Source organism: Zonotrichia leucophrys, chromosome 8, assembly GCF_028769735.1.
Source record: "Zonotrichia leucophrys gambelii isolate GWCS_2022_RI chromosome 8, RI_Zleu_2.0, whole genome shotgun sequence".
In the NCBI taxonomy this organism is placed as follows: Eukaryota; Metazoa; Chordata; class Aves; order Passeriformes; family Passerellidae; genus Zonotrichia; species Zonotrichia leucophrys.
The window spans coordinates 8,719,644-8,734,489 of NC_088178.1; the positions used below are offsets into that span (position 1 = coordinate 8,719,644).

The window sequence follows — 14,846 nt, forward strand, 5'->3', positions numbered from 1 at the left end:
AGAAGCATTCTTTTTTGTTGGTTTTTTGCACCTTGCTGTGAGTTGTGCTAAATGCACAAACCAGAGGGATTATAGGATGAAAGCCTTGAGGTGTCCCCAGTGGAAATAAAATCCCTCATTTACCCCGTCAGGGGATCTTGCCAACCATTATTATCCTGGCCTGACACCATGAATTACTGTGGGAAGTCATCCAGCCTCATCTCATTTCCCTAAGTTGCGAAAACAGGTTGTATCTCTTTATATGCAGGTAAAGAAGGTACAGTAAATCTATAGCTGCAATATTAACCAAATGCATGAGTTACTGGCTGCTGTTGCTACTTGTTTCGTGGACTACGACTGCTATTTTGTGTGATTGGTATGCTGCAGCACTTCTTAAAATAGCTGAGAAATGTCACACATAATTCTTATACAAATGGAGGAGGATAGAATGCACCAAGAGCCAAAGACTGGAAAATTCAGCATGAAATCTGCAGTTTCTATGATAATGTTCTGCATGTGTGAAATTATTTACAAGACATGTGTCACACAGCTGTTAAATAATGAAGTTCAATTGGTTTGTTGAAGTTTTGCTGGCTACCCTAATCAATTGCATTTTCTCCTCCATTGGACTAATTGCACTTGCTTTTAATTCACCCCAACAGAGCACGGTGTAAGAGCCTGTTATTACCCACAGCTATATGCATTAATTACCTTGCTGAAGCCAGTCCTCTACTGCCATTGAACATTCCAGTGAACTCTCAGGAGTGCATGGCAGTTCCAAAACCCATTCTCAGCGTAAGACAGCAAGAGAAAGCATTTCAGTTGCAGACAAAGTAGGTGCAGGGAGCTGGATTTGTTCTTTGTGCAATACCTTTCACGATGAGGTAACCATCGCTGCAATGACGTCTTACAATTTGAGGAAATTACTCCTGATAGATCTCCAAGCTTTCATTCAGGATTCTCATCAATAGTGTATGTGCAATGCAAATATTAAGAACAGATGCATCATAAATAAGTCTTAGACACTTAAAGGCAAGCAGAGGCACAGCAGCTCTACCATGGGATGGAAAACCTCAATTAGAGGTCTCACTTCCCAACAAGCCCATGTCCCTGTCATTGTGGATGTAATAGCAAACCACACAGTCCATCCAGCAGCAACTGCCAGCAGTGCAAAGCCTGTTTCCTTCCCCAGCTTCCCTGTTTCAAACCAGCACTCCCCACCTAGTGTCCTAGCCAGCCCAGGTATTCAGCACTGCTCAGATGCCCAAGCTCAAAAGGGACAAGCCTTGATCAAAAAAACACAACCTCTCCCTGTCTAATTTTGGATGTAACTCTCTTCCTGTCACTTCAAGCCTGGTGCCTATAAATTAGCCATGTGACACTCTCCATCCAAATAATGGCACACAAGATTACTTTTTACAGAATAAGGAATTTGGGGACAGCCCTCTGGACCTGCTGCACCTGAGTACAGCACCTTAGTGCAGAAGAGCAGAAAGGGTGACCTGCTTACCAATTCCCAGCCATATTAAGAATGTGCAGGTCCTCATGGAAGTACAGTGAGCCTGTAAACCCCTAGTATCTTTGAGCAGAAAGTGATTTTACACTCTATCTTTGGCATGCAAGTTTGCAAACATTGGCTGTGTGTCCTTCATCCTCACTTGTGTTTTATTCACTGGGGATGTAGAAAGAAGTGCACAGTAGGACTCAGTGGAGAAGCAAGCAGCATAAGAAACAAGCCTGATTCTTCAGAGAAACTCCAAATGTTACAAATGTGACTTCTCCCCACCTCCCCAGCATTTCAATTCAAACCATTTGTGTGGTCTGGTGCATGCAGGGATGCTCAACCTGCTCCAGGACACCCAGGGAGCCTCAGCTCATGGTGGTGCAGCCCTGTGCAATAACTGTGGCGGGGCTCCTTGGCGCTCTCCTTCCCGCCTGGCATATGATATTTGGCATACAGCATATTTGTGACAGAATGTTAGACTGAGGTGAAAATGCAGATCTAATCTTTTCATCTCTCTTCTACACATCTAAGAAAGCCTGACAGCAGACTCAGCGGAGGCTAGGAAGGGATTCCCCCTGTCTGCATGGCAGATCGCATTGGCTGGATGCATTATACAGGGAGAAGTTTTCTTCTGAGGCAACATTGCCGAAGGCAGGTTACTGGGCTTGATAGATTAAAGACATGAACCAAAACAACAACGCTATGTTCTCATGTTAATTGTCAGGCTGTTCTCAGGCCTGTAGTTTTAAATTTGGCTGAGCTGAGGATCAGTTGAACAGGGCTTGTTTTGTCACATGATTTTTAGTGTTCGCAGTAAGCTGTTAACAAGCTCTGGCAGATTTACGGTCACTAGACACACTTCTGCAAACACATTGTTTATAATTACAGTGAATTCACAGGGCAATGACCACAGAGGGACTGCTTGCTATATCTGGCTGCAATGTACATTACCATAAAGCCGTCAGAGAGCGTTCCTGGGCTGGGCTCTCCTGGCAGGCTCCCAGTGAAAGTAGTGGTTAGCTGAGCAGTGAACCTTGAACTGGGGGCACACCACTGGCTGCTTCCCCATCCACTCTGTGGTCTCAAGGAACTATTTCTTAACTGCTGAAAATAGGAACTTGCACTTTAATGTTTAAAGACAACGAAAAATAGTTATGAGTCAACATCTGCAATTTTTGGGTTGGCATTTTAAGATCTTGCCCAGTACTTATCCATAGTACAAATTTATTCTTTTAAAACAAAGATGCTCACAAGCATCAAAATTAATTATTCATGAAGTGGTAGTGCTAAATATTCTCAATCTCTGCGTTTTAAGAAAGATGCTCAAAGTTATAATGTACAAATTTCATAGCATAGAGAGCTCACAAAAGGAGCATAAAGAATTAGAGATGAGCTCCTAAATAAACTGCAAGAGTGATACCTATCAGCAAACATGCCTGTTCCCTCTGTTCAAAGAGTACTCTATCATCTTTTACTGAAAATTTCACTTTTACCAAAAAAGGGAAAAAAAAGAACCCATTCCCAGAGCTGCAGTTTTTCTTTCAAGTAGGAAATTCCCCTGGAAACTTTTCAATACTGCAGCTATTTCGACAAGCCAAATAAAAAATAAGGAAATTTGCTTCAAAGCAGCTTCTTCATTATAATTTGCCACTTTGCATCTGTTTTGTGGCTGATACTGTAGCTGCTGAAAAAACCTGACTTGGCAGTTGAAAATTATTTGAAAATATTACTCTATTGCTCCAAACACTAAGTAAGTGCATAAGCACACAAAATCCTGAAATAATCAAAGCTGCAAGGCATTAGTTATTAAATTTTCTTAGTGTCTCCTGGTCTTTGCTAGAGATAAGAAAAAGAAGTGTATATATAACCTGCCAACTATCACAAATAGTTGTGAAGTCACATTAGAACTGATTTATTTCTAGCAATTATCTCTGAAGAGCAGCTCCAAGATTCTGACCTGCTGCAAACACAGCACCACAGACCCATTTACCACATTTTAATGCACATTGATAAGCCTTAAAAAAAATTAAGCACTGCTGAACAAGACACTTCCCAATGAATTCAAAAAACTGGGAACTGTCCATTTAAAGGCCAATTTTAAATGGACTCTTATGACATCAATAAACTGCTGGTCTCTTCTGTATAATGTAAATAGGATAGTAGCATTATTGAATAAACTGAAAATTAGTTTGTCCTGTCTCCATGTTCAAGCTAACAGAAAAAGTTATTTTACACATTCTTGTGAAAACAATTGGCTTGTTCTTTTGTAAATTCTGCCAAGCCTTGAAAAAAACTAGTTGTGCAAAGCACATTGAGAAGGAAATGTCTAAAAACCAGGCAACTGCATAAAGAAAAAAAATATTATGTGACTACTGTACTTCAGGCAGTCCTTGCCGAGATTTCCAAAGCTGTCTCCTAAGCCTGGGGTTTATTTTCTCTGCTTCTGAAGGTACGAACTGTGAGGTGGAAATCGACGAGTGCTTGTCCCAGCCTTGCCTGAACGGGGGGACCTGCCACGATTCCCTGGGGAGCTTCTCCTGCTCGTGCCCGCGGGGCTTCCTCGGGGACCTCTGCGGCACCGACATCGACGAGTGCGCCAGCCAGCCCTGCCTGCACGGGGGACACTGCACGGACGGGGCCAGTGGGTAGGTGTGCCAGCCCTGGCAGGGCTCAGGGACACTGCACGGATGGCACCAGTGGGTAGGTGTGCCAGCCCTGGCAGGGCTCAGGGACACTGCATAGGTGTGCCAGCCCTGGCAGGGCTCAGGGACACTGCACGGATGGCACCAGTGGGTAGGTGCGCCAGCCCTGGCAGGGCTCAGGGACACTGCACGGATGGCACCAGTGGGTAGGTGTGCCAGCCCTGGCAGGGCTCAGGGACACTGCACGGATGGCACCAGTGGGTAGGTGTGCCAGCCCTGGCAGGGCTCAGCCAGGTGCCCATGGGATGGGAATGCTACAGGAGCCTGCCAGGCCTGGTAGTTCATCTCCTTCCCCATTCTAGATTTCACTCCTTGGCCCTGCACTATTTTCAGTTTTGATTTGAAAACGATCAAAGAATGCCAGTCTGGTGTCAGAGCCAATAGGACAACAAAATATTTATGGCAAAGACTGACCGAGAAGTGTATTTTTCATATTTGAACTTTAAATATTTACAACGCACCGTTTTCCTGACTGTTAGTACTGTCATTCAGATATGAATTCTGTTTCTAATGCTTACCAAACTTTAGTTTCCAAGAAATACGTGAGACTGTATAAAACTGAATTTGCTGACAGCAGCTGCCCACACTGACAGACAGAAGGACTAGAAGAGAAAAACTGTAATAACTGTAACCATAGTAATAGATATCATTAGCAAATGTGTCAGAAACTTTACAGGTATAGAGTACAACAGCTACTTGTTCAAAACAACCTGCAGTCCATGGGCAAAAAATAACAGTAGTAATTAAAAAAAAAAAGAAAAAGAGAATACAAGGCAAAGGAAAAGTGAGATTCTTCCCTACTGTTACTGGCCCCACACAGAGGTCCAAGCAGAGCTCTGGCATTCAATCACCAAAACTGGATTTCTGGCTCAGCATGAGCTTCCCAACCTGAACACACATATGTATATTAGCCCAGTCTGGAAGTTCCCCAGTGTATTCATGCAGGTGCTCCTGTTGCCAGTACAGGATTTTTCCTTTATTGTGTATTTTCCAGTTTTTATAAAGCAGATTTGAAGACTCTGGTGCCCCAAAAATCAGTCCAGAAATCATGTCAGCAAAAGGCATGCTTGCCTTGAGTGAGGGGGTAAAAGATCCTATTCTGGGAATGAGTTTTTGTGCAGTGTGTTGACATGGCACCAGCCCTGTGGAGCTTCTTGTCAGCAGCACCGAACGGCTCTGAGCAGGACAAAGCAATTTATTATTTCCCAGTGTAGCTAAAGCACCATAGCAGTGAGAGGGGGTCACCTTGGACCTGGATCACTCAGACCTGTGTGGTAACCTGGAAGCCTTTTGAGAATACACGTGAGAGGTGAGCAACTGGGATGCTCATTCAGGCCAGACTTAATCCTGCTCATTTTTCTCCTAGCTTTTAAATCTGAGGTACATGCAAGACCAATTTTAATTGGCTTGTAATACTGCGGGATATCTGGAGCACAATTGGAGCTCTTTCTGTATTTGTTATGTGATGGAAAGGAATGGACAACAAAGCAACTCAAAACAGAAGGGTGTCCAGCAACTTCCTTTCTTTTACGTATTTTTGGGGATAAATGAATAATTGGGGTATTTAAGCAGGAGTTTTTCTTTTCTGACTAATCTACAGTACAGCTGAGGCTTCGGTGTCTGCCATCATCTCTCACAGAAACGTGTACGAGGCAACGGATCTAGCACAAAAAGCTGTAAATACAAACATCAAACCAAATTCTCTCACAAATTTCAGACTGACCTTCCAGTGATGTTTCATGAATGCAACAAAGTACAAGCTGATCTCTAAAAAAAACCAAACCATTTCCACATAAGTAAACATCCTTATTTAAACTCAACAGCTTACAGACTTAGCTGGACTACAAAACCTAGTGTGCCTAGGCATAGAGGATATCCTGCATGATCCATGTCTTTTTTCCATAGGAAATATTCCCAGGACATTCCCATAGGAAAGAATGCCTACAGGTACTGCTTTTTGCATATTGTGAGAACATCAAACAAGAATCCAAAAAAAATGCTAGGTATCTAAATTATCACTCTTACTGTAAAAAGCCATCTGCCTGCTCAGCTGTAGCCTGCTCACAAGCAGGGCACCATCCAGAATCCTGGAAGGTCAACAGCAATCTCAAATGCCAAAAGATATCCAAGAAAAAAGCAGGTGGGGCTGCACATTAAGCAATGAGTTCTGGATATTCCTCCATGACTCTGAACCATAGGGAAAAGCAGCTGGGACACAGGCAGAAAAAAAAAGCTTTCACCAAAGCTGAACAGCACCAAACTGAAGGTGCATGGGAGAAATGTGTGAAAAACTCAGCAGAAGAAGACTTCAGATTTGAGAACATACCTCAGAATGAAAATTACTTTTCTGATTCACATCTTCCTCATTACTTTTTATATCTGAAATTCAAATGCCACCTGGTGCAAGTCATCTCTGGTTTTGATTTAGGAATAATCCATACACCAGTAATAAACTGGCCAGCCAGAAGTTTCTGCTTATACACACACTTAAACAGTGTAGTAAAAAGTTTACACTTTTTGGTCTGTTAGACTGCAGGAGCTAGTTCTCTGATGTTGCTTTATGTTCAACAATTTCACTTTCTCTTCATATGTTTACTCCAAGTCTAAGACTTGGATATTAAGCACAGAAATTATCAAATAAGTATACTTACATCTTGCTCAGCAAGATGCCCTAGGAATGCAATTGTACAATAATGGTGTATCACTTTAATGTAAAAGAAAATAGAAGAAGAAATTTTTGTTTCCTATAATTTTTTTAGGTCAAGATCATACAAGCCTGCACAGTTAACTTGTATCTTGCAAAAGCCTGTATTTTCATATGACATGTACATGTTAACTTTACACTTGATGACCAAAGAACAGGAATGATGCTTTTTATAGCACTCAGCTCTCCAGAAGAAAAAAAGGCAAACAAAACTTCCCAGACATTACTGACATCTGCATGTTGCTAATTTCTATATGTACACTAGTTTGTTTACTTATGTTGTAGTCACACTGCTTTCAAAAGGGAGCTGTATTACTGTTGTTACTGGAACTAAGCAAGCAATTGACATTTTTGTTCTAACCTAACAATAAAAGGCTGGTTTGCAGGGGGAAAAGAAATCATTTAGTTGAGGAAAAAAAAATTTCCTGCTTTTTCTGCCAATGCAATTTCAACTAGTCCAAGAGGAAGGGATACTAACACACTTACTTTCTCCTCCCTTTTCATTTTGTGAATAATGTTAATCATACAAAATAAATTTTTCTGAAAGCATTGGAAATGCCACAGACTTTTTTTTCTCCCAAAAATTAAAAGAAGAAAAAAGAAGGATCAACAATTCTTAGGGTTGTGTCAAAACCAACTCACAAGCAGTTCTTTTTCCCCAGACAAAACCACATACTTCAGGGAACAGCTCATTGTTGGTTCCCAATTGCTGTGGTTTCTCCTAAAGCACCAGATGGTGGTCTCAAGCTGGACTCAACCCTGTAAGCTGCGAGCCAAGGCTACACAAGAAGCCTGTGCATGTTTGGGAACAAAGCCCAGACCTCTTGACTTCCAGCCTGAGTGAACATTACATTCTGTGTTGCAGGTACAGCTGCAACTGCACCGGGACTGGATTTATGGGCTCGCACTGTGATACCCTTCCTCCCTTGTGCTGGTCACAGCCATGCTACAACAATGCCACCTGTGAGGACCATGCTGACAATTACACGTGCCACTGTTGGCCAGGTAAGCTCCAAGTTCTCCTATGCATGTGCCTTGAGGAGTAGTAGAGATGCTTCCCCACCAAACCCCTTCCCCCAATATAATAAAAGGTTGAAGCTCCACAACCTCAAAAGTCCTCTATGGCCTTGTCTTTACATGGGCTTCACTCATCATAAGCAGAGCCCTTTGGGTAAGTTGCTTGCTTTTCCAGCTGAGAATTGATTCTCCTGTACAGCAGAAATGGGCAAAACAAAAGGCACCAGCATTGTGGTGCCAAGACAGGAGATAAGTCAAAGCTGGGAGCTGTCTCCCAGTTACTTAATCCTTCAAACCGTGTGACACATGCATCACTGCTGCAGCTGATGCTGGTTTTAGTCTTCATTAACCCAACCTTTAAACCAGTCTAAAGACTTCTGTTTGGCAGTGGAACCCACAGGCTGTGTTCTCTACCAGCTGTTTGCAAACAGGCTCTACACCCTGGTGGGGACACAGACCCTGTGCTCCTGAGGGACCACACAACTCTATGAGCACACAAACTACAAGAAGCCTCTCTAAGGAGTTTATATCTGAGGAAGTTTATGAACTTACTGAGGATGCAGGAGCACAGACACTGTGAGCCCTAAATGCCTCAATGCTGTTGCACTACACAAGTCTTGGTGCAACAGATCAGGAAAAATTAGGCAGAACCCTTTGCATTTTCCAGAATTCAGGCATCATTGTAGCACTTAAATCTCCAGATGAACCACTTTAAAAACACCAAATTATTTATACTCTCTGCCCTCCTCCACCTTCCCACAACCTGAGAGCATCCTACACCACAATGCAGTGCCTTATTACCCACACAAATTTCCACATTACTGCCTAAAAAACACCCAAACAAACCCTTTATGGCACAGCTCAGCTCACTGATGTGGAGTGGCCACAGCAATGTCCTGCTGCCAAGGCCTGGCAGGGACCTGCAGGAGATCACTCACAGCTTCAAGGAGCTGAGGCAAACTGCAAGCATGTGCAGCTGCTATTCACAGGGTGTATGCTGGGTCTGGAAGAGAAGAACAGCACACGTAATGACAGAACTGTAGAACAGTGGAAAAGGAGAACAGCACATGGAATGACAGAACTGTAGAACAGTTTGGGTTGCAAGGGACCTTAAAGACCATCTAGCCTTCCTTCTCCTAAAAGGCACCTACAAGAAATATGAAGAGGGAAGGGGAAGTGGCCTCAAACTGACAGTAGGCTTAAATTAGATATTAGGAAAATTTTTTTTACCATGAGGTTGGTGAGGCCCTGGCACAGGGTGCCCAGAGAGGCTGTGGCCGCCCATCCCTGGCAGTGTTTAAGGCCAGGTTGGAGGGAGCTCTGAGCCCGCTGCCCTATGATGAGGGATGGGGGGCTGGAGCCCCAGAGTCACACCCTGACCTTGTGGCGGTGTCTTCGCAGGTTACGCGGGCTCCCACTGCGAGGAGGACATCGCCGAGTGTCGCAGCAGCCCCTGCCTCTCCGGCGGTGACTGCGTGGAGCGCTCCTGGGCCGGCCTCTACGGGCTCGTCCCGGGGCTGCCGCCGGCCTTCCGCTATGACCGAGCCGAGGGCTACATCTGCCGCTGCCCGCCGGGCTTCGCCGGTAAGGGCCGGGACCGGGGCCGGGGCCGGGACTGGGGCCCGCCGGGCAGGGCCGAGCGCGGCCCAGCGGAGCGGCCCCGCTCCATCGCCCGCGGTAAAACAACCAACACTCGGGAGCACAGCTCTGTCCTTACAGGGCAAACATAATCAAATGTACCGCTAGCCGTGATGCTGACAGAGGCGCGTCCAGACCTGCCTTTATTGCACCGCAGCCCACACTGTTCAGCACAGCCGCAAACCGCTCGGGTTTGGATTGTGTGCTGCTGGGGCTGCAGTACTGTTCTAACTCCACACCCTTGTTCCTTCTGAAGGAAAAAAATTGTTAAAAGCTATATTATTTTATCCAGCCGTCAGTTTCTCATTCCATTCATCTCCCGAGAAACTTACAAACTCCATGTCACGTGAAATGTACGACTGCTGTCTCCAACATAACAAGCACAAAAGCTTACAGAGACCACAGCTTTCACTCTGAATCCTCTACTTATTTTTCTTCAAAGTGGCATCGCGACTTGTTTTTGTTCCAGGCCTTCCCCGTAAGTGTCCTTCCCTGTGCTGTCACTAAGTGTTGCTCTTGTTCTTTTGTTCTGCTGAGAGATCACAGTCTGAGGCCTCAGCCAGGCTTTCAGCGTCTCCCCGCTGTCCCAAGCACCCTCACCTCTGCTCATGCCGCTGCTTTCCTTCACCTCCTGTCAGCGATGTCCAGAGCTCCAGCTTCTTTTCCTTCTCTCTTGTCCTAATGTGGAAACTTCTGAGCTCTGTGAGAGAGAAACAGAAAGGAATGTTTTGTTGATTAACCATCCTTTGTAATTTCCTTAGTAATTGCCTTCACCTGGCTTGTTTGCCTGATTTGGGTCATGATTCTATGGGGTTTTGTTCATAGGGAGTCTGAAACTCTTAACTAGTCTGAAAAAAAATGTGTCAGAATGTATGTAAATATATTGATCTTGAATCAATTTCTGAATCTATAACCTCATCATTCACAATGCAGAACTCTCCAAAGAACGAGGGAGAGAAAGTATTGGAGACCCTGAAATTTCTACTGACTCAGTATGCAAATTAAATTAAATTTTTAGAAACTATAAGTAAGTTTAGTTACATACATACCTGCTGGATGCTATCTACATAGCTTTCATGAGAAAAAAACCAAAACAGTTATTCTTACTAAACAGTTTGCCCACACTTTGGCAGGAAGACCATAATCTTTAACAGACACTTTTTAGCAGTAGCACTGCCCATTTCTCTCTGGTCTTTCTTCTTCTCCCATGTAGCCTGAAAATAAAAAGTGCTCAAAAAGAGCCTCAGCCTCCTTGGATGTCAGAAGCTTCAGCACAAAAACCCTTTAGGCAGGACTGGAAGTGTTCACCTCCATTGCTGGACAAGCAATTTCTCCAGTAATAGCCAAATAATAAAAAAGACCCTAGTTTTAAATTAGAATTAAAGAAGATTTAAGATTAGAGTTGATAGCAGTAGTGTGATTCAAGGTAGCAGGTGAGTCCTTGATCAGGACCATTTACTATATGGTGCTTATCTAACTGAGATGAACTAACAGCCACCTAGAAAAATGGTCAGATCCTTGCATCTGGATATCAGCATATTTCACTGGCACCCCAAATGCTACATTTCTGCAGCTGTAACTCAGGAGTTTTTCCAGCCTTAACACCTGAATTTTTGTATGTGCTTCAGATATAACCCCTCAGATTCATATTACAACAGGACAGAGATTTTATTTAATAAACCACATTCATTTTATTATGCCTCTATCCTCAATAAAGTACTCATAATAACATTATAATTATACTTTACCAAAGCAGGCTATATGCAGAAATAATAATCCACATACTTGCATTGCAAGGGCCTGATCCAAAAGCCATTGAAATCAGTGGAAAGATCTAATCAAATTTAGGATTGATATCAATATGTTACAAGCATCTTTGAACTTACTGGATGAGATTACAAACAAATTAGTGTAATTGAACTGAAAAACTGAGAATATCTACCTTTTGGACTACAGTTTTAAATCTAAGGGCAGGAGATATTGGAACTTAAACACAAGTCTATGTCAGTATAAAATATTTCCCTCACAAACTGGGAGAAAGGAATAAATATTACCTGGCAGTATCTTGTTACAGATAGTGATTTTTCAGGTGACTTGAAAAATAGTCAGTAGTCCTACTGAAAGTCTTAAAAGGATCAAATCTGCAACAGAAATTATTTAGACAATTTGATTCTTAAAAATAAATACATAAATCCCAGTCTGGAGACTTTATCCCTGCTAGAAACTCTTTGAGGACATTAGATATTCCTTATCCAGATATAAGATAGAAAATTTTAGCACAGGTTCTGCAAAGGGTTAAACTTCTCCCATTCCCTTTTAAATCAGTGTTTGTGGATACTCAGATTTCAAGAGGTCTCAGTACTTCTGCAGTAGCAAGCCCTAGCTTTTTTTATATTACCTTGGCATGCTGGCCTCCTAGCACAACAGTACTTTTAATAAATTGGGCTTTCATTTAAAGGTCTTGTGATTTGTTGCTGCGTGGTAAAGGCAATAGTTACCCTAGAACTGTGTCCTTTCATACTGTGGATATATTGTATTGCTCTAGCACTACCCCTTTGTTAAAAAGGCTGTTATTTGAAAGGTTAAACTTTTCACTCTGCTCATGAAAACCTGTGAGAAAGGAAAAAGGCAGAGCTATGGATTTGGTAGTGACTCATTTCACCAGGTTGTAATAAACTTAACACCATGTCAAAATTAGAGAGCTCCTGAACTTGCAAGGTCTACCAAGTGACACATTCCAGAGTGGAGCAGAGCCCAAGGAGCAGGGGGTGTTCCAGGCAGGCAGGTCCTGCTCCTGTGCCTAAAAGTCCGTGCTGCCCATGGTCCCCAGGCTGGGGGACAGTGCTGGGAGCAGGGATGAAGTCCATGCATTTTCCTTCAGCTCTGTGAGGATGAGAGCAGCTGAGCCCTCTCCCCTGGCTGCGGGCAGGGTGCCTGCTGTCACACACAGTGCTGGCTGCTCAGGGCCTGGCCACTGCTGCTGTCTTGTTCTCTGCTGGGTGCCAGCTGTGCCACCAGCACTGCTGCCTGCTTTGGCATCAGGAGTTCCTAAATGGTTTTTGGCCTTTTCGTTTGTCTTATTTTCTGTTTTTCCCTTTTAAATTTCTTTGGCCCTTTTCCCAGCCTGTTGGACTACTGCAAGAGAAAATGATATGATCGGACTGGTGTCGTATGCATATTGAATTCCTGCCATATGCATGGGGGAAAGAAACTGTCTCCCAGAGCCAGAAGATGAGGCAGATAAATGGCCAGTATGGGAGAGTGCTGAACACTCAGCTGAGTAAAGAAAACCTCAGGCCAGACATGGAACTGGGAACATGATGGGACCAGTATTAGAAACTGAATTATTTGGGCTCTCACACTGCACTTAAGGCAGGGTGACAGACCCACAGAGCACACAGAGCTTCCATCTCCCTGCAGGTCTGTAGGTGCTGCTGTGGGCAGAGCACCACCAGACAGCAGGGCAGGCTGAGCCAGCCATCCTCCTCTCCCCTGGCCTCTCACAGTGTGGCACAGACATAAATGTTATTTATACCCATAAATAGTGGGTAGGACCCTAGACATATTACCACTAACTTGGGATGCTTAGAATACATACATATATTTTTATAGCTATAAAAATAATCATGCATCATCTTTACTTTTTAAACCTTAACCATCAGCACAATGATCACACAGCTGCCATCCTCAGCTACATAAAGCAATATGACTTACAAAAATTAAATCAAGCAGATGAATAACGAAGATCTCATCTCCAAAATCCAAATGTTATATTTTCATTTATTTTCTTATCTGTCCTTCAGCTGTTCACACCATGGTAGTCAATCATTCCTCCATTATACCAAGTTAATTCCCTTTATGTCATGGCCTGTCATCACAGGTTATTTTCTCTTGATTCCAAGCCTTTAGAATAAGACAAAGTTGATCAAGGAAAGAATGAGGATGAAAAAGGAGAAAATACAGAGAGAAAAAGCAGTTTTCAAGTTAAGAACCTTTCAAGAGCACCACTCCTCTTTTCAGTGGGACTCAGGCTTCTCCCACAGGCAAGACAGGCGCTCAAAATTAACAGGTCCAGATGTACTGTTGGCTAATGATTATTCCCATACAAACAAAGTTTCAAGAAAGAAATGTCTATACCTTGAAATATCCATCAAAATTAGCTGGTTTAAGGAAAAATTCCAAGTGCATTTGTGTGTACTACAGTCATGAATTGCTGAAAAAATAAAATTAGGGCTTGAGATCTCTCTCTCTTGACTTCTTACCACTGTGGAAACACAGAGAGGCATGTAGACACATTTCTTCACTGCCCAAACTGCATTGACAGTCAGTGTGGGATCCCCTTTTCACTGTTGGGCTGCTGTGAAATGTTCCCTTACAGAACCAGCTCGGTGGCATGGGGCAGATGTGCAGCACAACATGGACAATGTGGCTGTTCCCTGAGCATGGCAGTCGCTGCTGTCCTGGAGAGATTGCTACAGCGCTGCCCCACCTCTGTCCCAGCCCCTGTGATCTCCTGGGCTCAGAAGCACAGGGGGAAGGAGGAGGAGCAGCTCCTGTCCCTGCTCCCAGCCAGTCTCCGGCGGCTCCGGCTCCATGGGCATGGGACCAGCACGGGATACCCTCAGGGCCTGGCAGGCACCTACTGCCTGTAAAAACCCTACACCAAACAGACAATTAGCACTTTAAAGTGCTTTCCCCACTCTGCTAAAGTCTCTGATCTTGAAAAGAGCATTTGGACAAGCTTTTAATGATTCTACCCACCAACACTAATTAACATTTCTTCAGTTAGTAGCATCCTCGTAAGGAGATGTTCACATTGTCATCAGAATTGATTCCTTCTCAGTTGGCTTCTCCTCTATTTCTGCTACAGAGTTCTTCCTTCCCTCCTTTTTTCCTAATTTTTAGAAATGATCAGAATATTCTCTTAGAAAGACAAAGTGTGTCCTTTACCACTGGTCTGTGGTCTATTCCAGGGGGCAGAAAATGCTGTCAGGCCCCAAGAATGAGGCATGCTCCCTGGCTTCTTGCTTGTCTCTTCATTCACAATCTAACTACTTTCTTTGCAATAAGCACTAATGATTTGTCACATGCTTAGCTCCCAGACCAAGCACTCTGTTAGTAATCACACTGTGATTACTAATTCTGGATAGTTCTCCAGAAGGAAAGCCAAGGCTGAGCTCACATTTCACACACTCTGTAAGGTAATGGCCGTGCAAGGGCAGCAATACCTCAGAACACCGAGGGCAGCACTGAAATTGGGTTGTAGCTGGAAGAATTTATGAATCTGTCATTCCTTTATCAG

The 14,846-nt window shown here is 43.6% G+C and overlaps 1 protein-coding gene across 1 annotated transcript in view; it reads left to right on the top strand.

The window, feature by feature from the left end:
• The window catches only part of CRB1 (crumbs cell polarity complex component 1), a 95,673-nt gene that overhangs the window by 29,419 nt on the left and 51,408 nt on the right, over nt 1-14,846 (top strand). Inside the window, exons 3-5 of the mRNA XM_064720475.1 lie at nt 3,933-4,128; nt 7,755-7,894; nt 9,308-9,490. Of these exons, the coding sequence (XP_064576545.1) occupies nt 3,933-4,128; nt 7,755-7,894; nt 9,308-9,490 (519 nt within the window). The remainder of the gene's footprint in view (nt 1-3,932; nt 4,129-7,754; nt 7,895-9,307; nt 9,491-14,846) is intronic.